This window comes from Anabrus simplex, chromosome 1, assembly GCF_040414725.1.
Source record: "Anabrus simplex isolate iqAnaSimp1 chromosome 1, ASM4041472v1, whole genome shotgun sequence".
In the NCBI taxonomy this organism is placed as follows: Eukaryota; Metazoa; Arthropoda; class Insecta; order Orthoptera; family Tettigoniidae; genus Anabrus; species Anabrus simplex.
In genome coordinates, this window is record NC_090265.1 from 1179837586 (window position 1) to 1179864074 (window position 26489).

A 26489-nucleotide genomic window follows, 5' to 3' on the forward strand; every position below is an offset into this window, starting at 1 on the left:
ATTGGTAAATTAGATGCGAAAGTTATTAAACTTAAACCTAGGTGGTATCAAAAATGCACCAACTAGTAGATCTGCATGGCGAGTATTACACCTTTATATAGTTTTATATTGTTTTGCCTTTATATAATAGTTTCATGTAACTGTCAATATTGTGATCATGCCTGCAGGACCTCTGTGTTTTTTCTTCTTGTTTTAATCCAATCTGCAGGGATGTGATTTCTCATATAAGTCTCCCCATATCAATTGGCTAGGATTTGAACCATAATTTTCTTTGTGAGAAGCCAGCGATAAAGCTGTAACGTCACTCAGATATCATGTTGCCATATTGAGTTAATGTACTGGTACCATCTCCACAGTCATGACTGAACCCACAAATATTGAGAGATGAAACTTTCATATTAATCAGGAAACAAGATACAAAACTAAGTCTCACAGTAGCTCATGGGCTGATGACCTAACTCGTAGGACCCTTCAATCAACAAAAAAAGCAATAGCTCACATGGCCAGGGTGTGGTGGGAGATATGATAGTGGACAGTGCTCAAAGATACAAACTGCTAATAAGAGTATGGGTTACCTCTGCTGTTAAAGTAGTCAATATAGAATTGAAATTTAAAACTGCATAGAAGCTCATGAACATTTCTTTTTTTGTTAAGGTCCATTATCAAGTGAAAGGAACCCGAGCTGTCCATCACACTTCTTCTTCTTCTTCTTTGTGATAACATCTGCCTCCATAGTGTGGTACTTGTCAATGACTGGGTCTCCAAACATTTGTAGGGAATGATCTAACTTCTTGCACACACAAATTAGTTTTGTTCCATAGAAACATCCATATTTTCAGGACATGAGAAAGATCTGCAGGACTGCAGATTCCATTCAAGTAAAACGATATATTATCTGCGCACTTTTTAGTGATAGATTTTTGTACTCATTGGAGAAGAAGAAGAGTTCCGTTAATACTGCCAACTGAATGGAAATGAAATCTGAATTGAATCGATAATATGATCGATCGATATGAATTTTATAAACTATTATTATCTTAAGCAAACAACTCTGTCACACACACAATATATAATACTATATAACATTTCCCGTTGCGAAACGTGTTTGGCTTTGCTGTGTAAACAACAACAGTACGAGTACTTAAAGTGTACGCCAGATGTCGCGATGATAAGCGATTCTTAGTTTGTGTTTCAAAGGTTGCCAATACGAATCTCGAAAATAACCGAAGTCGACCACTTCAGCACTAGGGTGTAAATCTATCACTAAAAAGTGCGCGGATAATAGGACAATTTTCAGGAATGTTTCTTCCAGTATCCCAGCATCTTTATCAGAAAACAAACATCTGATGGCATGGAGGGGTAGATGTAGATGCCATTTGTGTTGCAGAAATTAATTTTAAGAAATGTTTGTCCATCTTAGTAATAAGCTCTCAAGAAAATTTTAGTGCACAGTGTAAATATCTGGTTAGTAATTCTCACAATTTTCTTTAATTATAACCTAGAAAGTATTTGTACGTATAATTGCACTAATCTCTGGGTTTTTTATTAACCCAATATTAGTTCTGCTAATAAGTTTATTATAAAGTATTTTAATAAAATTTCAAGGTGATAATTTTTTTTTCTCTCTCTCTCTCTCTCTCTCATTCCTCCATTATGAACCTCTTCCTCAACTCCACAACCTGCAATGTTGAATATTTTTTCCTGTGGAAACTACAAAAAGCATCATAGATTTTTGTATCAAAACACAATAACTGATGAAAATATATGAAGAAATTTGCATCACTTACAAGAAATTTAAGAAAAACTTGTTTGTGTAACATTTGAATATTTATTTTTAGGGTAATCTTTATTATACAGATAAAATTTCTCTATGTATATAACATAATTAAAAGCCTTGTGGCCAATTTTTGTACCATGTGAAACATGTTGGAAGAAAAGGACCCGTTTGTGAGTAAACTCAACAATTGTGCACTTAACATTGTATTTCTGTCTTTATAAACTTCACAAATAGGTTATCATCCCTTAATATACACATGCTACTGATGAATAGCTTTTTGACAGTCATGTTCATTTACATTTTCATTATATGCAAGAATCTCCTTATTCTCATTTATCCATGAGAATGATGTTTCAAGAGCAAATTCTTGAACAAGACATATCACATAACCCTCTTCACTAGACCTACGATGGTTGAGTTAAAAAAAAAAGCAGTATTTTTAAATATTAAAATCATGGGAATAGAACCAGCTTTTGGGTGGTTGAAATTTTTAAATATGTTTCTGTGAATTAAAAGAAATCTTCTGGACAATGTTCTGATATTTCAATATGATTATTCAATCTTTAAATTTAATTTTATATCCTCATAAAAAAATACTGCTTTTGTATGGCCTTCATCCACAGGTGAATGCAGTTCACACTGGGACTAGGCTATCCTAATAACCCCTCTCAATAATAGACAGTTCCTATGGTGATGATTGCACTTGGGTAGTCAGTTACAATTTGCTGTTACAAGACCAGCCTAACTTTTGTCTTTGTGTTGTTATAACTAGGTTCACAGTTTGCAATAAAGATATTTTTGTGTTGTTACAATCTGTTGGCACATTAGTAATAGAACAAATCATTTTCATTTTCACATATGTGGTAAGAAGCTTATGTAAGAAGGAATTTCAGCAACTTTCAGTGAAACTCCCAGGTGAACCAGTTCCACATAGCAATACAGCATGAAGACCTATTATTAGATTTAGGATAATGGGAAATCTTTGAACAGTACAATTCCTAAACAATAGTGTTATATTATTGCAGAAGAAAACTAGCATGTTAACAGAGTATTACAATGTTTTCCAAAGAACTCTCTGTGTTGCCTTAGACAAAAAGTATCTCAAAATTCTTAGCCTCTATAGCAACTTAACTGTAAAACTAAAACCTTGCATAGTTAAACATGCGAGAATACAATAGTGAATTTTGTTAATCAGTTTTTGCAGAGCACTGTTAATGGTATTATCAATCTGCAATTAATTTTTTCAGACAAATTATGGATTTATTTACATGATTATCTAAAGTCACAAATTAATAGGCATTGGAGCACAGAAAATTCATAATTAAGTATGCATCTCAGAAAAAAATAAAAACTATTTTTGTTAGATACTATAAATTTCAAGGAATTATGTACACAAATTCTTACATCTGTTTTTGAAGAATGGTTTGAATGAAAGGAAATATAGCCTACAAATATCCAACAAGATTCTGTTGTAGTACATACTGCTTGGGATTCTTTGGAATCAATAAGGGATAGTTTTAATAATACATCCATTTGTACAGGATTATGCTTTCATGTTCCATCAACGCCTGTACAACTTTTATCTGTGGGAATCATAAAATATTTAATCCATGAACATCAGTGGGAAGGAAGGTACTGAAATTCTAAAAGTTGAAATCAAAGGTGTCACTATAACATTCTACAAACCACCTTCAAGATAGTTTTCCTTTACAGAATGTGCAAACTTTTGTAGCCAGTGTGCAAAGATTGTTGTAAGCAATTTACAAGCTGGGGATATAATAAGATTGATTAAAATGGGGAAGCTGTTGAGCGATGGGGAGAAGCAAATGCATCTAAATGTCATATTCAACTCCAAACAGCCCTGATCATTAACGAGCAGGCACTTGTCTAGTTATCAGCACAAATATTAGAACTCAATGTATCAAAACTACATGCAACTGTGTCCCCACACAGTCAACATCAACCCATACGGTACAGAATTACATCTGGCATTCATCCCCTGTACTCATCAAGTCAACCCCTTTTCATTTTCAGTAAGAGTTCAAACTACAGCTGGACTCTGCTGCTGAAATTATCCCCACCAACTGTGAAGGATACACAGACTTTACTACTTACTGCTATATGAGATATCTCCTAAAAAGACAATTCCTAGGGGCACACAAAGTATGTGTTCCAGGACTAACTAAGGTGAAAAAAAAAATTCTACTGAAAGATCTCTAGTAATCGGGAGCTAGTCAGTTCGAGCCCCACTGTCGGCAGCCCTGAAGATGGTTTTCCATGGTTTCCCATTTTCACACCAGGCAAATGCCGGGGCCACGGCCGCTTCCTTCCAATTCCTATTCCTTTCCTATCCCATCGTCGCCATAAGACCTATCTGTGTCAGTGCGACGTAAAGCAAATAGCAAAGAAAGGTCTCTATGCTACCTACAGCATAAATCCTTTCTCTGAAGGAGTTATAACATATCCAACAAGCTCAGCAAGCTCATAGGTAAAAGAAAAAAAAATTGCAGAAGACTGTCTCTGACATCAATGTGTCAAACAGTAGCCAGGAAGCATGGACGAAATTTCACCGCTTCTCTGGCATTAAACAACATAATGCAGGCCACTATAATGTTGCCTCCAATCAAATGACTCATCAGCTAATTGTGAATGGAAAGCCTGAAAAATCCATGTAAAAAAGACTCCACATCTCATCCAGCCAGTAGTCATGTATCTTGCCTACGTATACAGTTTAACCCTGAGGAAGTCCAAAACAAATCAAGAATTTTGGTGCTGTGTCTTTAGAATGGCTCACTAATTTCTTCAATTGGTGTATTCAGTCTGAGATTATCCCCAAAACTGGTTTAAGGCAAAAGTGGTGGCACTCTTGAAACCAGGCAAGACACCAGGCGATGCCAAGAATTTCAGGCCTCTTTCTTTCCTGAGCTGCCTTTTTAAACTGTTTGAATGCCTAGCATAATAGAATGAACACTTTTGTAGACAGTAAGTTGATTAATCAACAGGCAGGTTTCAGATCAGGATGATCTGCATATTGAGGATGGATTTCAGAAGGGGCTTGTAGTTGGTGTTGACTTTGTCAACCTGACTGCTGCTTACAATATGATCAACCACTGACTTTCATGCACAAACTGTTTAAAATGAGAGAAGACTTCAAACTTACAAGAATTATTCAACACTTGTTACTGAACAGAATAATAATAAAAATAATGAAGAAGAAGATGGTAATGGTGGTGGTGATGATTCAGAGTGACTCTTCAAGGTAAAGAAAGTCTCTGGAGGAACTCAAAAAATTGTCTCGCACAGGGTAGTGTCCTTGCACCAATTCCCTTGAATATTTACACTAAAGGTCAACCTATTAGACTGAATATCTTGGTATTGAAGCTCAGTCCAGATCATTTTGGGAAGTAGAATCCAGCCTGAAAAACTGCCTCAATGAATTATTGTCCATGTATTAGAGGGATAATTACACTAAGCCAAAACCTAAGAAAATACATGCTACACTTTTCCATCAACACAATCATGCAGCAAATCATAACATCAATTGGGAAGGAGGGCAACGGCAACTTGAGGTCATCCCTGTTGTCAAATACCATGGAGTTCAGCTTGATCGGTCTCTTACCGGTATCTTTAAAGCACATTGTCATTCTGTCAGTACAAAGGTCAGACCCAGAAATAGTTTATTATGCATAGGTACTAACAGAGTCAAGCTGGAGAGCACATTCAGCAACTGTATGAACTATAGCCTTAGCACTTTCTCTACAGCCAAGTATGCTTGTCCTGTGTGGGTCAACTCCATCCATTGTAAGAAAGTGGATACTGCTTTGAATAATACGTGCTATGCAGTTTCTGGCTGCCTAAAGCCAAGAAACGTCGAAAAGCTACATTCTTCAATCCGACAACAAGTAGCAGCTGAAACTGAGAAATTCATCCACATAATCTAGAGGAACTTGAAGAAAACATACACTAGCGTCCCGTTAATCCGAAAGTCTGGTTAATCCAAACTGAAGTATTCAATTTTTTTAAAAAAATTCTCCTTACTGAAATGAAAGAACATATTATAGAATCAAGATTTCCTTGCATTTTACTAGTCATATTTTACTAGAATAACTTAATGTAAAGATAATTACACATCATAAACCATCAATCACCATTTATCTTTACAATGTCTGTTAGTTTCTTTTGCCGTAGTGATTGGAACCTACTCAAAGATGCAGTGTTAAACCAGCATCTCATAAACACATCAGTGGGCATAGCAGCGGAGTGTTGCTCGACGTAGCGTACGGCAAGTTCTAAGGCGGCCACGGCATCTGAATGTGATACTAGTTGTTCATTGTGGTCTTCTTCGTCGTCACTCTGTTCCTCATCAACTCCAGATTCTTTCTCCACCATAGCTACAATTCCTTGGTCTGTTTGTAATTGATGACAGTTAGCTTCCATCCACTCGCTAATGTCATTTTCACTGTCATTTCCTCATCTACGGGTTCTTAAATACCCTACTGTAATTTTGTATTTTGTTAATGTAACTGCTAAAGAATGGACATTTCAAATTACAGTATGTACTGTACTGTATTGTAGAAACTAATTTCCACAGACGGTTGAGGCGCTGGCCTTCTGACCCCAACTTGGCAGGTTCGATCCTGGCTCAGTCCGGTGGTATCTGAAGATGCTTAAATACGTCAGCCTCGTGTAAGTAGATTTACTGGCACTTAAAAGAACTCCTGTGGGAGAAAGTCCCGGCACCTAGGCATCTCCAGAAACCATAAAAGTAGTTAGCAGGACGTAAAAGCAATAACATTATTATTAGGATATATTTTCCGGTTAATCCGAAAATTTCGTAATCCGAACAGGCTCCGGTTCCAATTAGTTCAGATTAACGAGACTCTACTGTATATTGGAAGAAATCTATGTCAACTGAAAGCAAATTTTATTAAGAGATGTCAAGAATTTGTGATTGATTGCAGATAATATCACTTTCAACAACTATATTGACATAGGTTGATATACACTATGAAGTAAAAATAACATTGTGTGCATTTTCTTATCAAATGAAGTTGAAAAAGGAACTTGTTTATTGATGGAGGCTGTAACTGGTGTGGTTTTAAGGCTGCTCTTAACTGCAGATGAAGGCCAAAATTAACTCCTTGTATATTATTTCCTTTTTATAAAACTGTTTCATTTCCCATCTATTCTTTCCGTATTAAGCATGCCAAAGTTCATTCTTTATATTTATATATACAGTAGGAACATAAAGTTGAATATACTAGTTTAGATCTGAGTCATGTTCTGTTTATAGATTTTCTGGGATATGGTTTTAAGAATGGTGATTGGCAGATTAACAGCCTCTCTCAAACCACACCCACCATTATGAAATCATTATCCCACCAAATCCATACGAGCACTCTGTGTACTCTTATTTGCTACCGCAGGATTTGTGTAAATCCTTATAAATGTTAAAATTAGAGAGTTTCTGCTTCATAATTTGTATAGTAAGTTTTATCAGTTTAGTTTGTGATAATATTTATATATTCACCTCAAACATACATCTTGGCTTTAAATGTCTTGAGTACATAATGAGGAAAACTGTTATGGCAGTTCTGTAAGGACACCTTGATGAGCAGAAGTTCTCAGTACACTTCAACTTCACAGAAAACTGCAGTATAGAGCTGAGTCCATCTGTTGGGAACACCTGATGCTGTGATGTAAACAAAACGACCAGGGAGAGTGGTGCCACAGTCAAAGTGCAGACGTTCACGAAACAGGGCATTGTTGGCTCGAGAGATGACAGCACAGCGTGTGACATTGCCATCAGGACTGAGTGTTAGCTGGTAGGATTCTAACCGAGGTCTGTTTGACACATACACAGTTAGATGGTCCAGGTTGTACAAGTAGTCATGGTACACCATTACTTTGTCTGAAAATGTGAGAAAGAAACATATCAGAAAAATAAGAAACTAGATTTTATGTCTTGTTCATAGAATCACGTTACCATTGCTTTAGGTGGGGCAGGATGGCATCCTGTTCCTTCTTAAAAATACATTCAAACCATCCTGCTATTTTTAATAGCAAGAATACCATTCCAGAACTTTTAAACATAGGTAGTTTCTTTGTTTCAATACATGCTTATAAGGGGAAGCCACAGCTGTGGGATCAATCAATCAATCAATCAATCAATCAATCAATCAATCAATCAATCATTCAATCATTCAATCAATCAATTCTGATCTGCATTTAGAGCAGTCACCCAGGTGGCAGATTCCCTATCTGTTGCTTTCCTAGCCTTTTCATAATGATTGCAAAGAAATTGGAAATTTATTGAACATCTCCTTTGGTAAGTTATTCCAATCCCTAACTCCCCTTCCTATAAACGAATATTTCCCTCAATTTGTCCTCTTGAATTCCAACTTTATCTTCATATTGTGATCTTTCCTACTTTTAAAGACACCACTCAAACTTATTCATCTACTGATGTCCTCCCACGCCATATCTCTACTGACAGCTCAAAACATACCACTTCGTTGAGCATTTTGTCTCCTTTCTCCCAAGTTTTCCCAGCTGTCAACCGTCACCCTTCAACCTAATGCACTTTTGGTGAGTTTCGATGTGGAGTCCTTGTTCACTAAAGTGCCGATTGACTCTGTCATGTCTCTCATTGAACACCTGTTCCTTGAAGACATTACTAAGCTATTTTACCACTGCATGACATCCAGCTATTTCTTGTGGGGTGGGAATATTTACGAACAGACGGGCGCAGGGGCTATGGGAAGTCCACTTTCGCCCGTAGTGGTTAATTTCTTTATGGAGCATTTTGAGGAAGGGGCTGTTGCTTTGGTGCCTGTTAAGCCTATGATATGGTGGAGGTATGTTGATGATGCATTTGTGGTCTGGACAGAAGGTCCTGAGAAATTTCATCTATTTGTAAACCACCTAAATCAGCAACATCTGTCAATAAAATTCACAATGGAGATGGAGTCGGACAGATCCCTTCCTTTCCTGGATGTTCTAGTAAGAAAGAAACCGGACGTCTCCTTAGGACATACTGTCTATCGTAAGCCTACCCACACAAATCACTATCTTTATGCAGATTCTCACCACCATCCAGCACAAAAACAAGGCATTCTCACGACACTCGCCAAGAGGGCGAGATGAATTTGTGACTCATCATATATCCAGATGGAGATGGACACGCTCAAAGTCGCATTCAAGGGTAATGGTTACAGCGATTTGCAGATTCATAAAGCCCTACATCCCAGAGAAACAACCAAGCAAAGCTCACAGGAGAAAGAAGTGAAGGGAACTGCCTACTTGCCTTATGTTCACAATACCACAGATCGAATTGCCAAGGTCCTCCGCAAACACAATATAAAAACCGTGTTTGGCACTGCCACTAAAATTGCTTACAGTCTGAGTACATAGCTGAGGAATGCCGTGCGTAGACCACGTAAAGCAGGAGCTCCATCCGTCATTACATCTGTCAACCGCTCCCATTTTAATCCCATTGACTCAAAAACACTTCCACTGCTGGGAAAATATTGAAACTAGTGTCTTTGAGAGCTACTAAGTTTAGGAAATCCTCGGTGACCCGAATATTGTCATCCAACCCTCTAATGAAAATAAGGAGCTGAGCTGTGTCCGCAATGTCGGTTGATTCGTTGAGGGCGATGGAAAAGGATACAAAATTTGCTGCCTTCTCCATTAATTGCTGTTCCATATCAACGGCCATACAGTATTGTCTATTCTGCGAGCCACAGTTTGAGGTGAAAGAGAGATTTTGTCAAATTTCTCAACTAGCTCCATAGGACAAATACATGCCGACACGTCCATTAGGCTCTCCTTGATTACATTCCCTTCCGTAAAGGGTTTTGGTAATTTGCGGCGAACATTTGTAGCTTGTTTGTAAAATGGGTCCACCAACCTCACTCTCGTTAATCTCCTGTCAGACAAAAATATGGCAAGTCACAATTTTAGTGTTCTTCAGATAATTCAATCATTTCTTCATTCCCGTTTGTAAACAAACATTTAAAAATTAAAACAATAATACTTACAAACAGTGCTGCTTAAAATTTTCTTTCAATTCTTCCAAATTCGATTGGCGACTGGCGTCTGTCAAATCACCGTAATCATCCCTGTGGTTGGCACTGTAGTGCCATTCCAAATTGTGTTTCTTTTAAACACATTAAGTCTCAGTGGCACACTAAAAATTTGGCATGTCCTTTATAAGCTGACCGAGCTCGATAGCTGCAGTCGCTTAAGTGTGTTCGAACCCCATTGTCGGCAGCCCTGAAGATGGTTTTCCGTGGTTTTCCATTTTCACACCAGGCACATGCTGGGGCTGTACCTTAACTAAGGCCATGGACGCTTCCTTACAATTTCTAGGCCTTTCCTGTCCCATTGTCGCCATAAGACCGGTGCGACGTAAAACAAATAGCAAAAAAAAGAAACTTTATAAGCTGTACAGAAAAATTAAATTTCCCATTCTGCTTTAATGGCTGCTGCTTCACCACTCATTTTTTTCTTTTTTGTATGATGTTCAGTCACGACAACTGCGAAACATTTAGTTACATGCTGTCAACAAAGCGCATTGTACTAGACTACGGTGTGGCGGGCAGACTGCTCACTCAGCCAGCCAAGCTCCAAAACTATCTTCCCACAAAGCGCTCGGAGCACTGGCTTAGAGCGCAGCCAGAGCACTAGCGCTGAGGGAGCGCTGTTTGGATGGCCCTGTTCTGTATCCTCTGCTGCATTTCTGATAAGAGATGGCATAAGAGAGAAACAGTTTACTTTTTACAACAAAATGTCAGTAAGGAAAACCACGCACTCGTGCTATGAATTATTTTGAGAAAATTTGATTTACACAGTTAATTTTAAAAGTTTTTCATATCATTTCTTGGCGATTTCAGGAATCTCTTTTATTTATTGTGGAATACATCAGTGTGGGTTAACATTGTAAGATATAGCATACCTATATACAACCTGTGTCTGAAAAGTTCAGTGAATGGTCGCCTAGTTTGTACACCGTGCTAGTTTGGACAATGCGCCCGCGCATACACATTGCGAGACATGACACCAAGTGCCCCCTATCGGTCAACTCAACACATTTAAATAGAGTTGAACGCTGCAACGCATTGGATGGAGTCAGTGTGAGGAGTCGTGTCATTGCACAATGGAGTCAAAATGGAGCAACGCGTTAACATGAAGTTTTGTTTTCACCTAGGCAAAACGGCAATGGAAACACACGCAATGTTAGTGCAAGTGTACCATGCTCAAGCAGTGAGTAAAAAGTGCATTTTTTGACTGGTGTAAATGCTTTCGAGATGGAAAGGAAGGTGTTAAGGACGAGGCATGTTCGGGTCTACCAACCACAAGCACATCTCCAGACAATATCGAACGAGTGTGACAGATGCTTGCGAATGATCGGCGACTGTCCTTACGAATGATAGCAAATGAAGTGGGTGTGGGGAAGGACAGTGTAAGGACCATTGTTCACGAACATTTGAAAGGGCGGAAAATTTGTGCCTGGTTTGCACCGCACAACCTGACAGATGAGCAGAAGCAAACTCGGATGGAAACGTTGGGAGATTTCATTGCCGTTTGTGACCAAAATCCAGAGTGCTGAAAACCATAATTACAGGAGACGAGTCGTGGTACTACCAGTATGATTTCGAGACCAGGAGAAAGTCAATGGCATTGTGTTCAGCGTCTTCTCCGCCTCCCAATAAAAGTTGGCGCACAAAGTCCAAGATTAAGACAATGCTGATCGCCTTTTTCGACAGCAATGGTGTCGTTCATCATGAATTGTACCCCAGGGTACACCTGTCAACGCGGAATTCTACGAGGGAGTTTTGAAACGGCTACTGCAACACATCAGATGGGTTCAGTTTTAACTGTACTGGAGTGGACAGTGGAAGCTCCTCTACGACAATGCCCATCCGCACACCACGATCCGCGTGACCCAGTTTCTCGCTGAACGCCAGGTGACCGTTCTTCCACACTCTCCGTATTCTCCGGATTTGGGGCCGGCATATTTTTTTGTTCCCCCGTCTTAAATTAGCCCTGAAAGGTCACCGGTTCGACAGTATAGCAAGTATCCAACAATGCGTGACAAGGGTTCTCCGGGAGATTCCAAAAGAAGCATTTGCTGCCAGCTTCTAGCAGCTTTACAGTCGATGTCAAATTGTGTGTTGTAGGTAACGGAGATTACTTTGAAGGCCAGTAAAGGAGTTTTGTGTGTAACTTACGTTGTCTTTATTTCATGACACCATTCACCAAACTTTTCAAACACAGGTTGTATAATCGTCAATCAAATACATTATGAATTAGACATTTATTAGAATGAGGACATATTTTCATTTTGTGATTAGTGGAATACATTATTATACTTCATACATATGAAACATTAGTATTCATCAATGAATAACAGTGTTTTTTTCAAGGCGATTAAAGAAGGAGAGAAAGAAGAGCGAGAAGGAAATAATAAGTAAAGATGAGAATTAGGCACTCCTCAAACCTGAGATGCCCGTGTGGAAGTCATGGATGCTGGCCGTTAATTTTAAAGGACCGTTTTCTCGTTAAATAAGGGCCAGTGACCACTCTTGGACACATGTCTATTTTTGACATAGATCAACATATACAAGTTTCAACAAAATTGGTGGCCCAGTACCTGTGGCCACTCCTTGTTAGTAGTCAGCATAATATAAGGAAAATACCTTTCAGGCTCATAAAAAATCAGTTTCAAAACTGTGATCATGCACTACTATGTGTATAGTGTTGGTTGGCAACCGAGGTGTCATGGTCCATTCTCCCTTCGCTTTGCTTTAAACATCAGGGGAAAGAATACATCCAAACCACCCACTGTGGCCATAAAGATTCATTTATTCAAGGAATTAGGTATCAAACAGATTAGCTTCTCTATATTCTTGAAAACATTTTTTAGGTGTATTTCTTTTCAGAACGTTAGATGCATTTCATCTGTTCCCAAGATATTGAATACTTGTAAACTATGACTTTTGGCACAGTAAATAAAGGTCTACCTTCTATTTCATGTAAACATCAGTATTACCATTAATGTTAGAGTTCAATATACCATTATATTGTTAATAATTAACCACTACATTCTTTTATCACACTTCAACCAGTGACTGTTACTAAATCTACAGATATAGCTGATAAGGATAATCTTTGTGGTAAACATAACGAATCAGCCAGTCATTAACCCAACTATGTACACTTTTGCTGGCCCTGTGGTCTAGGGGTAGCATGTCTGCCTCTTACCCTCAGGCCCTGGGTTTGATTCCCAGCCAGAACAGGAATTTTCACCTGGGCCTGAGGGTTGCTTCAAGGTCCACTCAGCCTACATGATTATAATTGAGAAGATATCTGAGGTGAGATTGTGACGCCGGTCTGGAAAACCAAGAATAACGGCTGAGAGGATTTGTTGCAATGACCATTCATCACCTCATAATGTGCAGGCTTTTGGGATGAGCAGTGGTCACATTATAGTCCAAGGTCTATTAGGACTGTAGTGCTGTGGGGTTTGTTTAGGTACTGAGACTTTCACCATGAGGGATTAAACATGGCTGACGGCCAAGTGCTCTTGTGAAGTGTGTATGGAGATGTATGGCACTAAAATGTATGGAATAATTATTAAGACAACAGTGTACTCTTTGTGATCCCATTAATCTAACATTGTATTAGAATTCAAAATAAAAACCCTTTTAATAGTTATTGCAAGGAACAAGCTAGTCATAATGGAATAGAATTCTGGAGCTTCAATAGTTGAAAAGTCGGGAGGAATGAATTGAACACTTAAGGAAGTGATGTTTAAGTTGGGACAATATGTGGAAGGAGTCCAGATGTCTTCTTTTAAACTGTGGAGTAACTAATAGTGATTATTTCTTTTGGAACCGATGGCTAAATTAAGAAAATGCATATAAAGTAATTACGGATGATATTCAACCATTAGAACATTTGTATGTGTGGATTATCTCATCTGAATTGGAGCTCAGCACTTGATTGTTTCACTCTTCTCTTTATTGACTGAGTTGCAGTGCCAAGCACAGTCTGTCTGCCTGCTGAGATTAAAAGAAGTAACATTGTTATTTATATACAGTGACTGAGAAGGAAGAGGAACAATGCATGTCTGATTCTGATCAATGAGAAGAACCATCTTCTGAAGCATTATAATCTTTGTTATCAGCATGACAAATGAAATCCAGCAGAGCTCTTTGACACAGGAATGCATTATATTTGCAAATGATGTTGCCATTTGGGGAGAGAGACAGAGCAAGAGATAAATGAAATGTCATATGGCTTTAAGTGCCGGGATATCCCAGGACAGGTTCGGCTCGCCAGGTGCAGGTCTTTCTATTTGACATCCATAGGCGACCTGCGCGTCATGATGAGGATAAAATTATAATGAAGACAGCACATACACCCAGCCCCCATGCCATTGGAATTAACCAATTAAGGTTAAAATCCCCGACCTGGCCGGGAATCGAACTGGGACCCTCTGAACCAAAGGCCAGTACGCTGACCATTCAGCCAACAAATCGGACAACAAGAGATAGAGGAAGTTGGATTGTTGGTATTGGGTTTCATGAAGTTATATTAAGAATCATGTAATTATAATAATACATCTTACAGCGCATCCATATTTTATTCCGACCATCAACTATCAACAATATATAGTATGTTACGAAGAGAAAATAAAACATAGAAAGAAAATACATAGAGAAAGGAATTGTGGAGGCTTATCTTCTCACTTCTCCATATCCTCCACCCTGGTCGATCTCCAGAGAGAAGACCAGCTGTACAGGCTGACAAATCTTCATCCTGTTGGCCATGAGTGCTCATACCTTATTGTCCCTGCCTAGTCTCCTTTCTGAGATTCGCACCTTCTTCCACAGATGTCTAGGTCCTAGGACATCCTAAAGCAGCATGATGTCTCTTACTCGACACTCCTTCTTTTGTCCATTTGGAAGTCGAACTTCGTGGGAGCTTCTGAGGTCAAGAAGATATTCATTCCTCCATCTCTTTAGGAAGTCCTCTTGCATATTCTCCCTGAGACTGACCTCCTTCCTCAGGTCTATTTGGGTCATGGGTTCAGAGCTGGTGGGCAGGACAGTTAGTCGTGTACAGTTCTGGAAATGATTTGGAGTCATTGTCTCAGATCCGTCTTGAATTATTGGTCTCGAGTTAATGGCGGCTTGTACTTCCACCAGTGGTGTTCTGAGTGCTTCCTCACTAATATCTTCCCCAGTACCTTCCTTAGACATATTTTAACTGTTCCCACCAGCCTCCCCACCAAGCCGCCCGTGGTGCTATAAATTTCCACAACTCCGTTATGTGTGAAGTACTGGTCATTTGCAGATCAGTGAGGACCTGGCTGAGCTGTTGCATTTCTCTGTGTGCAGCCTGAATGTTCTAGCATTGTCCGAGTAGACAGTGCGTGGGAGCCCTCTTCTTATCACAAACCGCCTGAAAGCCATCAGAAACTTCTCTGTAGTCATGTCCAAAGCTAGTTCCAGGTGAAGGGCCCTTTCAGTTGCACATGTGAAGAGCATAATACAAGATTTCTGTATAAGGCTCCCCACCTTAATGTGTAGTGGTCCTGAAAAATCCACACCAGTAATTGTAAATGACGTAGTATGTTGGGCACGGTCTGCAGGTAATGGAGCTTCGATGTTATTTCCTTGCTGGCCTCTTGTGATCTTGTATGCTAGACACACACTGATGACCTTTTTTACAGCCTGGCATGCCTTGAGGATTCAAAATTCTTCACGTAGTACCGAGAGGATTTTTCTGACTCTGAGATGGTATAGCCACGTGTGCGTCTGGAGGATCAACAACTTAGTGAAGTGTTGTGCACTGTCGAGTAACAGAGGATGTTTCTGTTGCATTGGCAGGTCTCCCAGTCTAATAAGGCCACCCTGTAGGAAGGGGCTGTATCGAGTCATCTTGGACTTCCAGATAAGTCTCTTTCTTTTTCAGGGCATTGTATTCTTCAGAAAAACTCTCTCCTTGGACTATATATATCCAGTGTAATCATGCAACCTCTAATTCTCATGCAGTGAAATTACTGTGAAGTTTTTATGACTGTCTGACGTTGTTCAGAAAGCATAAAATCCAAGCCATGATGTGCAGTATTTTCTAGTAACTGCTGAATTTTGAGGCTTCACTAGGAGGTTCCTAGGCACCAACAGTAAGGACTTGATGATGCACCTTTCGAGTCTCCGGAAGTGTTAGGCACACTATTTTAGGGCCAAGATTCAGGATGATTGGTTAGCCATGGGGCACCATGCCACCAAAGTGAGCTAGCCATGAGGCACATTGCCACCAAAGTGAAAATGATTGTAGTTCCTTTGCAGACATTCCTCATGACAGAAGGTCTGCTGGATTATCCTGGCTTGGGTAGTAGCAGAACTGAGCTGGACTCACAATGCTTTGGATTTCTGTCACATAGACATGAGAATAAGGCAGTAGCGATCAGTGAGATTTTGATGTTTTAAGCAGACAATGTTCGTCAACATGAGTAGATGTAAGGATGTGACAGAGTGACAAAGAGGGGCAGTCATGTTTAGCCATGCCCATGGCCTTACAGTGCGTGAAGTTTATGGAGTTTTTGATATTTCACAGCAGACTGTTCAACGTGTATAGAATCAGTGGTGTACTACATATGGCCACGAAACAGGACTTCAGAATTGTGGTTAAAAAAATTATCCTGACTGAAAAGGACCAGAGATGCATTTCATGGCTTGTGAATCAAAATCACTTCCAAACCCAACAGGTCCATTCCAACCTGTTAGTGAGAGAATATTGCGACAGGAACTACATGCAATGAACATTTGGATTTAGTCACCTCGCAAGAGGCCATTGCTCACACAAGAACATAAAGCTGAGCGTCTTTAATGGGCTAGAAATCATCAAACATGGACAGAAGCTGACCGGCAGAACGTAATGTGGTCTGACGAATCATGTTTATGTCTTTATTCCAACGATGGACATCGTTGAGTGCACTGAAGGCCAAACGAAGCATTTCATCTTGGATGTGTGCAAGGTCAGGTTCAAGCCGGAGGTGGGTCTGTGATGTTTTCGGGGTGTTTTTTCATATTATGAATTGGGTCCGCTCACTGAGGTGACCACTAACATGGCCCAGCATGTTTATTTAACAGTGCATTATTTGCAGATCACACTCTTTGTAAAACAAATGTAAGCTGAAAGCCTTATATTTCAGACTAGTGGGTTATCAAACATTGTTTTCTGGTCGCACTCTTAGACCCTGAATTACTTGGAGGTTAAACTCGGCCATGTGCGAGAGGACTTTGACCGTCATCTTAAATACAACATTTCTCCAATCAACTCTAGTCGAAACTTGAAGGTGCGAGTTTCAACATACGCGCCACCATTGAAAGGTCCAGAAGCCTGTCAACATCCTGTTGATTTGCTTCCCGAAGATGTAATTTATTGTGTAAAGTTCGTGAATTAAAGACCCTTTTTCATTTTCACGCAACTTCTCCGACTGGCCTCCAGTTGTGAGGGCTTTAATCTGAGTTGGAAATCATGTTCCTCTCGCAAGGGATGACGAAGAACATTTTCAGGGCTCGAAAAAATATGATCGTACTAAGTGGTGGTAATAGTACGAAGTTGTGATGTGATAAGTGAGGTATTTTTATGTAGATTTAATATGATGTGAATCATGACTACAAATTTGTGACGTGCTAAGTGAGAAGTCGCCTTAATGAGGAAAACCACTAAAAAGGTTTCACTATATTTACTCATGTCTGTTTAAATTTCGGAAAGGCTATTCCCAAGTAAATTCATAGCAAAAGTTTATCATTACTCTATTGGCGCTTGAAACATGTAGGTTAAGTTAGGTTAGATAATGCTCTTTAAATAAGGAAACTAAAAACATTTGCCACAGAAGCCACTGGAGTGATACTACTCCAATTTTTCAGAATGAAATTGAACATACGTGTTCACGTTTTCTCGGAATTAGACAAATAACTAATGAGAAAGCCATTGTATGGAAATCTGTGAAAATGCAAGTTTTGTACAAACTGACTGTCGTTTCATACCAATTTTAATGTGTGAGAGGTTCCCCTTCCCACTATAGTGGGTAAATTTTTTGCCATTATGAATTCTCACTATAATGGACTTCTACTGTATTTATATCAGATGATATACACTGTTGTGAACTGGTGAGTTCTTTCTCCCATGATATTTAACTATCCTGAGCATATTAGAACTCTGCGTTACTAACTTATACATGTACTTTCAGAGCTATTTACCCTGCAGTGTTCATTGTTTTCTGAAGTATTATACATGCAGATAATAAAAAATAAAAAAGAATTATTTAAAAGTACCTTGTCCAGCACCTTGCCATGTTGTGAGGATTACCCCAGAGACATCCTCCTTCCAGCCCAGGTCTACCATCCATACTGGCTGGTCCACGTAGTAGTTGTCGAGGATGGCACAGCGAGCCAGCACTGTATCAGAACTGCCATCCACAGCAAGAGCAGCATTACCATAATGCCAGTCCTTCCATCCGTGACGCCTGTCGTTCACCCATGTAGGCTTACGATATGCCAAATTAGCCACTGTAATATCAATTGCCTTTTAAGTACAATTTTTTGTTAATGATGACAATAAGAAATCTGCAAGAACATCAAAAGTGAAAAAAAAAAGTATATATAAAAAAGTAATGAAAGAAAGTACATATATTCTGCTACATTTGGCATTGTGTACTGTTACATCTTCACAGAGGGCAAAGTATCTTCAGAGTAAATGTTAACAAGGATCGGAGAGATGATAAAAACCTTATCTCACACAACTAGAACTGGAAAAAATCCAAAGAAAAGCAGCTCGATTTGTTCTGGGTGATTTCCGACAAAAGAGTAGCGTTACAAAAATGTTGCAATGTTTGGGTTGGGAAGAATTGAGAGAAAGAAGAAGAGCTGCTCGACTAAGTGGTATGTTCCGAGCTATCAGCGGAGAGTTGGCGTGGAATGACATTAGTAGACGAATAAGTTTGAATGGCGTTTATAAAAGTAGGAAAGATCACAATATGAAGATAAAGTTGGAATTCAAGAGGACAAACTGGGCCAAATATTCATTTATAGGAAGGGGAGTTAGGGATTGGAATAACTTACCAAGGGAGACGTTCAATAAATTTCCAGTTTCTTTGAAATCATTTAGGAAAAGGCTAGGAAAGCAACAGATAGGGAATCTGCCACCTGGGCGACTGCCCTAAATGCAGATCAGGATTGATTGATTGATTGATTGATTGATTGATTGATTGATTGATTGATTGATTGATTGATTGATTGATTGATTGATTGATTGATTGATTGATTGATTGATTGACATTTTGCTGTGCATGACCATTCAGCTGCTTTCTTTGCTAGGAATGGTCAGCTGAGATACTGTACTACAGGACGTTCAGAACCTAGCACCATGCATGTTCTTCCAGACATAGCCACTGCCACCTGGTGGTCAATGCCAGGCTGGGCTGGGCCTGGTATCTAGAGGTTATGTCCAAAATGTGATAGCAATAATACAATAAACTAAAGAGCAGCAGATATTTCTCATTGAGATGTATCTTTTAAAGAAGTTGTATTAAAAAAATGTACATAAATTTTATCGTCGTTATCCAAAGGGTCCTTGGCCATGAGCAATTACTGTAATGCACTTGTTTAAGAAACAGGCTCTGTTTCCAAGAGGAAGAAGTGATGCCTTAAACCAGCTCTCACTGCAGAATGGCTTCAAGATATCTGAGTGAGGATGGAACCAAGCCCAAAAGAATTGATCTGGTGACTCTGTCGGTCTATAGATTCTGTCTATGAAAGCTTAAGGCCTTCTATATCGCATGATATATCATGCACCTCCTGCTATGCTCGTTGGTTATTATTTATATTAGATGCTATACACTGTTGTGAACTGGTGAGTTGGGCCTGGTGTCTAGTGGTTGACCAACAAGGCAGACAGTCTCAATGCCAAGCTGTGGGGTTAAATTAACATGTCCGTTACAAGTTTCACCAGTACAAAATATCTGCGGTTCACAAATTAAATCATACTACTGACCAGATGTGCGCTTTTTATGAGTGATCAATGTTGGTTTCATCTGCGTGGTTATGTGAATGGCCAGAATAGTCAGTATTCAGACAGTAAAAACACTCACGCAGTTTATGACGTTCCTTCGCACAAAAAAAACGTCAGTGTATGGTGTGCAATTAGAGGAAAATGGATAATCTGTCATATACTTCCAACAGGACAGTGCAACAGTTCACATATCTGCATACTCATTGCAAGCTGTGTATGAGACTTTTGATGAACAGGTACTTCACCGTGACTTGGCTCCATCGTTCCTCCAACTTAGTGGTTTGTGACTTTTATCCTTGGCGTAACTTTAAACAGATAGTGGATAGGAACAGCCCACATAAGGAAGAGATCACTAATATTGTATGAAGTACAACCTAAGATGAACTTCAAAATGTTTTTCAAAACCTTCTGTGCCACTGTAACTTGTGCCTGGAAAAAGATGGTGACCATTTTCAACATACCCTGTGAAGGCAGGTAAGAAAAAACTTCCAACACAATAATTTTCAGTCTGGTACTATTGCTGCCAGTTCACCTTACGTGCTGCCTCAGCAAGGCTGCCCGTGTTGTATGTCAAGCAGCAGAGGCCGGGCACGGCAGTGTATACAGTGGCGCTATTCTGCTAGAGATGAGGTGGATCAACTCACCCTTTTTTGGTGACAAAAATAGTGTCTATTATTATTGGTATGTACAAACTGAATAAAGTACTCATTGAATTCATCTGATGTAATTTCACTTTTGGGCCTGTGAACGACAGGAAGCATGACCAACAAATGACAAATAAGTTAATATGGGAAGGACAGCTAATTCAGAAAGTGATGGAACCATCTAGAGAGAAGACTATTCTGGATGTGATGCTGGTAAAACCAGATGAGCTCTACTGAAGTAATAGGTAGTATTAGTGATCATGAAGCTGTTTTTATCCTAGTTAAAAATAAATGTGATAGAAAGGAAGGTCTTAAAAGTAGGACTATTAGGCAGTACTATATGGCTGATAAAGTAGGCATGAGAGAGTTTTAAAAAGTAACTATGATCGGTGGAAAACAAAATAAAAATGTAAACAGACTCTGGCATGGGTTTAAAGCAATTGTTAAGGAATGTGAAAACACCTTTAAAGGTGGTAAGGAATGGTAAAGACCCATCTTATTATAATAGAGAAATAAAGACATTAAGAAGGAGGTGCAGATTGGAAAGAAATAGAGTTGGAAATGGCTGTGGAAGTAAGAAGAAATTGATGGAACTTACCAGGAAATTGAATCTAGCAAAGAAGTCAGCTAAGGATAACATGATGGCAAGCATAATTGGCAGTCATACAAATTTTAGTGAAAAATGGAAGGGTATGTATGAGTACTTTAAGGTAGAATCAGCTTCCAAGAAGGACATTCCAGGAATCATTAATGAACAAGCGGAATGTGTATGTGAGGATCTTCAAAAGGCATAAGGTTGTTAGTTTTCACAAAGAGGAAAAGTTCTCTCAGTTTTAATTACTACATTGATGGGTGAAAGTTCCTTATGGGAATTGTTGTAAGTACCTAGGTATTAATATAAGGAAAGATCTTTATTGTCTTCTAAATTGACTGGTGAAGTATTCTTCTATGATTGTGACTGTTGTAGAGCCTCTTTTAAACTGTTCCTTAGAATCATGTACATTTAGTGACGAAAGTCATATTATATCAAATGGCAGACCAACTCTTGAATTAAAAGACTTGAAGTCTAAAACACATGGAGTTTCTGAAATATATTTTAATGTGTCATGATATACAGAATCATTGTGTACCATGCTCGATAGCTGCAGTCGCTTAAGTGCGGCCAGTATCCAGTAATCGGGAGACAGTGGGTTCGAGCCCCACTGTCGGCAGCCCTGAAGAAGGTTTTCCGTGGTTTCCCATTTTTACACCAGGCAAATGCCGGGGTTGTACCTTAATTAAGGCCACGGCTGCTTCCTTCCAACTCCTAGGCCTTTCCTATCCCATTGTCGCCATAAGACATATCTGTGTCGGTGCAATGTAAAGCAAATAGCGAATCATTGTGTCTGTGCGGAGTGAAAAATTATCAAGACTCTTTATCGATAATTACATTTTTGTTGCATTTACTGTTGAAACATTTGGGCCGTGGTGTTCCAAAGCATAAGAACCTCGTCTCTGAAATCAGGACACTGCTAGAGGACATCATATATGATTCCTGAGCTACCGAGTATCTCCGGCCGTGCATTGGCATTGTTATCCAGAGAAGGAATGCTTTAAGTATCATAGGGACGTTCGCTTCCTCTCCTTCCCTGGAAGGAATATCTTATTGTTAATTTTTGTATTAACAATTATTTTATAAAGTACATTTTAGGACATTAAAATATCAATTGTACAGGATTTTTATATAATACAATTTTCATGGACAGTGTTCTGTATTTTGGACTCTGAAATTAGCTGTTACTGTCATTTCTTCAGTAGTAATTATGATATGTGTGGAGCACATTGTTATGCCATTCAGTCAAGTATCTTTGGAAGTCATCGACAGATGTAACTCTCCCTGAATTTAAGACGTTTTAGACATAAATCTAAATATGGTGATGAACAGTAATTGAAATAAGATTTTATTAGTGATGTAGTGATGTAAATGTCTTTAATGGCTTTGGTGTACTGGTTAGTTTCCAGCATAATGTCCATCAATAACTCAGCAGCCATGAATAACTTAAATTTTCAGGTTCAATTTAAGGCTTATTCCTTTGGGGTGGTTTGTAACCAGATGTCTCCGTGAATGGGTTACGTTTGAAGTCCAAATCTGAGTCAAGGTATTCTCTCCAGCTATCATTCAATGTAACCTCACTGTCATTACCAATAGTTTTTTTGTTAATATCTTCATCAACACTTGATTCCAAATAGCTTCCACTATCATTAAATCAACATCACATTGAAAACAGCAGTTGTCTAGTTCATGACTTTGTCGGAAGACTCTTTTGCTTTCTCAAATGAAAAATGAATAAAAATGAAAAATGGTATGAAGAATATGGATACTGGTAGTTTCTGTGTTTTATGCATGTGTCATGAAAATTCTAAAAATCATGTTGCAACCATTGTTTGTTTAATGTATTTTGGCAAAAGAAGATTAGACTTCTCATTATTTATTCTATTATTCTATACATTGGATACTATATCTGAAACAAAATCTCATAAAATATTAACAGAAGTCCTCTCCTCGAATGAATCAGTTTCGAACTGTTAACACCCAGGAAATTCCCACAGCATGCCACTGTCCTAAAATATATGGAGAAACCAATAAAGTAAAACTCAAAAGTGTTGTTTACAAATAATTATAATATCAGGTCAGTTAGCCACATCCGTGTAGGCCTACCTACCTTGTTAAAGGTTACAAAAGAGAGGCTCAAGGTACTTCATTCTTCAGTTAAAAATGTTTAATAAATTGCTATCATATCTATAAGAGCTATCATTTATATTCAGTTGTAAGTTTAAAATGGCTTTAATCATGTATTCGTTTTACTCTTTAAAATCAAAGAATTTGTTACATATTAAAATCACACATTATTCTAAGTATGTTTCTGTACATTTATGATTTTATTTCCTTTGACAATGTCTATTGAGGTAACATACTTAATTAGTGAATACATTCTGTTCTACTGTACTGTATGTTGTAGAAGATTAGTAAGAAATGTAACTTGTTTTCTTTGTTTGTTTTTAATTTTAACAGTACAATACCTCCCCTTCACCACCACACAGTTTACACATATCAGACATCTATGATCAATATACAGTTGTAAATTTACATTAGTTAGACTGGAGTAAGTTATAGATACACACCACATCTAGAGAGAGGAGTGACTCGAAGGAATCCTTGCCCACATTCACCATGATGTGGACACCCAATCAGTCCTGCTCGGAGGGCAATCGCATGGTGCCATGTGTAAGGGTGTATTCTCACAAATCGTGCTGTGAAGGGCTGGTTCAGGTAATGACGACGTTCTGTTGACCGATCCATGTTCCCTCCAAACACCTAAGGGATTTTAGAAAAATTGCAGTTGTAATAAATTGGCCTTAATATCATAAGTAAATTTTTCATACATGGAGGAACACATGGAATGGGAGCTCAATGGGGTTTTACTAGAATTCTGAAAAGTTTTACCATTGTACAATTTGCACTGTATTGTTATGTAGTCTTTCAGTTCATTTGTAGAAATGACTAGTTAATGGTAAAATGATCAACTTATAATTATGTTGTTTATACATAGTTCAGAGATAATACAGGACTCTTAATAATAGTTCATGATAGAATGATCAATTTAAAATTACATTGTTTATACTGCACACACTCATGCCTGAGTCCTAGACTAGCATTTATCTCAGGGGTGATCGGTTCTTCAATAAATGTCTAAAACAAACTAATGGAATAAAATAAGGCGCTCAAGTAACTACAGGTATGAATGAGGCAGGCAAATTTAAATAGGGGGAAGGGCTCATTCCTAGACACTTAAATGAAAGACTCCACAACAGCACAAGGAAATGACAGAATTAATTACCATGGGCATGACTAAATATATACAATAAAAATATAATGTAACTCTTTCCTTTTGAAATTGCAAAAAGGAAACATTTATTTAAGTAATTAGGCAATATTACGTTATGACAGAATTTCAAATACGACACTAAGCAAACCTGAAAAAAAAAAAAAAAAAATACAACCTGTGTTTTCACCATCCTACCACTTTAATGGTGGAAATAATATTATATGAGATTGAACAGTGACCCATATACTTGTACATATAAACCTGAATCGGTCAAACACCTGATCCATATGGATCAAACCACTGACCCATGTACTTAGAACACGTAAACCTGAAACCATTTGAGGAGACGCGGACATGAGCACAACCTGCTTTGCGGTCACCTCCACGTTCCTTTAGATGAGTTACCTCTGGGTTATTAACATATGACAGCCCAGAATCCTATCCTAGAAATGTTATCGGAACAAAGGGGAAAACTAGATGGAAGGACCTCAGCCTAACTATCCATAGTCATGAGCATGCCAGTAATAGCTCACCAAATTGAGTCTCAGTTTAATATTTACCCTTGTCAATGCGACATATAAAAGTATCGGAAGGTGTCTCTAAAAACATATTATCCTGATATTTACCAGCCATGGTCTCAGTCACAATGTTATGAACCTAGGCATCCAAGGAAAGCCTAAATTGTTGGTTAAAACCAACCCGACTCATGGTGACTACAAGTATTGTTGTTGTTGTGTGTTTACGATTGTTGTTACGATTGTTAAAACATTATTATTATTATTATTATTATTATTATTATTATTATTATTATTATTATTATTATTATTATTATTATTCCCAATGAAATTTGTTTAATTTGTAATGACCGCTCGGCCACCACTGTGGTTGGCTGTGGTTAACTCTACAAGTATATATGCATTGCATTGGAATCAGGGATTCCTTGAATTTTCAGAAATCTATCAGTAAAATTTCTTTGTCTTTAAGAGTTCTATCACCTCCATTTGTCCAGAATGGATCCTGTGTCATAACCTTTGACCTCAATTTTTTTAAAAAAGTGTATTGATCAATATACGAGTTACCGAACAGGTATATTGAAGCTCGTTGAAATCGGTTGGATGCATGGTCTGGGATCTCCTCATTAATACAGCTCATATTTGTTAATGGATATGACTACGGTATATTTGCATTGCTTTGGACGACTTAAAAGGAGGGAATCTGTAAGAATTGACAGACTTTCCTAGGAAATGTTGTTTAATAATTTGTTTTTCTGATGTCTGCTCTAAAGTGGTATATACTGTATCTATAAATAATTTGGGGCTGGCAAGGAAATTGAGAAATAGGAGTTGTCACAATTAAAACACCCCCTCTTTCTCCATCCCCAAAGAAAAGAAATCTGCAGAAATCTAGGGAATGTGATACCAAGCCATACTAACCTTCAATGAATTGGTGACTTTCCAAGTCAAATAGTATACTTGCAGAGTCATTACTGACTTGTTAGTATCTTTGGTAGTTATCACTTAATTTATACCCTTTTCCAAGAACAAATGGTCATAAACTGATAACAAAAGAAATTGGGCTAGTATCAGTATTGACTTTCAGAGGGAATGAACTCGAGAATTCTGGGCATAGTTTCCAGTAAAATGCTGGGAGCTACTAACCCAATTTGACCATGGTCTACAAGCCCAGAAAATAATCTCTTCTATATTCATGGAGACAATATATGTGGAAGTCTAAGCTATTATAAACTGAATAACTGTCTCAGTGAGGCATACTTGTATTTTATCAAAACATGGTTTATGGAAATATGATATACCTACTCAAAATTGCATAAAACACCAGAATATGAAAGTACTGATTATTTTTTCTTACTTTAGATAAATGTACATTTTACTAGTAATAGAGTTGGTATACATATTTTGTATTTAGGCTGTTATTTCTATGAGTTTGCTATTCCTGTGGGCATTTTAGAGCTACTACCAGCAGTGTAAACAAGCCACCCGCAAACCTAGAGATCAGATGCCCTTTGTAGCTGCCTCTAATACAGGGAACAGATGCTACTGTTTAGTTGATTTTGGTGGCAGTTAGCTCCACATATAAGAATACCTCTGC

The 26489-nt window shown here is 38.4% G+C and overlaps 1 protein-coding gene across 1 annotated transcript in view; it reads right to left on the reverse strand.

Moving 5' to 3' along the window:
• Window positions 1-1816: 1816 nt before the first annotated feature.
• Window positions 1817-26489, reverse strand: part of LOC136877322 (lactadherin) — a 317071-nt gene continuing 292398 nt past the window's right edge. Inside the window, exons 8-10 of the mRNA XM_067151268.2 lie at window positions 23677-23869; window positions 18136-18369; window positions 1817-7688 (exon numbers count right to left, since the gene is read on the reverse strand). Coding sequence (XP_067007369.2) covers window positions 7402-7688; window positions 18136-18369; window positions 23677-23869 — 714 coding nt within the window. The 3' untranslated portion in view covers window positions 1817-7401. The remainder of the gene's footprint in view (window positions 7689-18135; window positions 18370-23676; window positions 23870-26489) is intronic.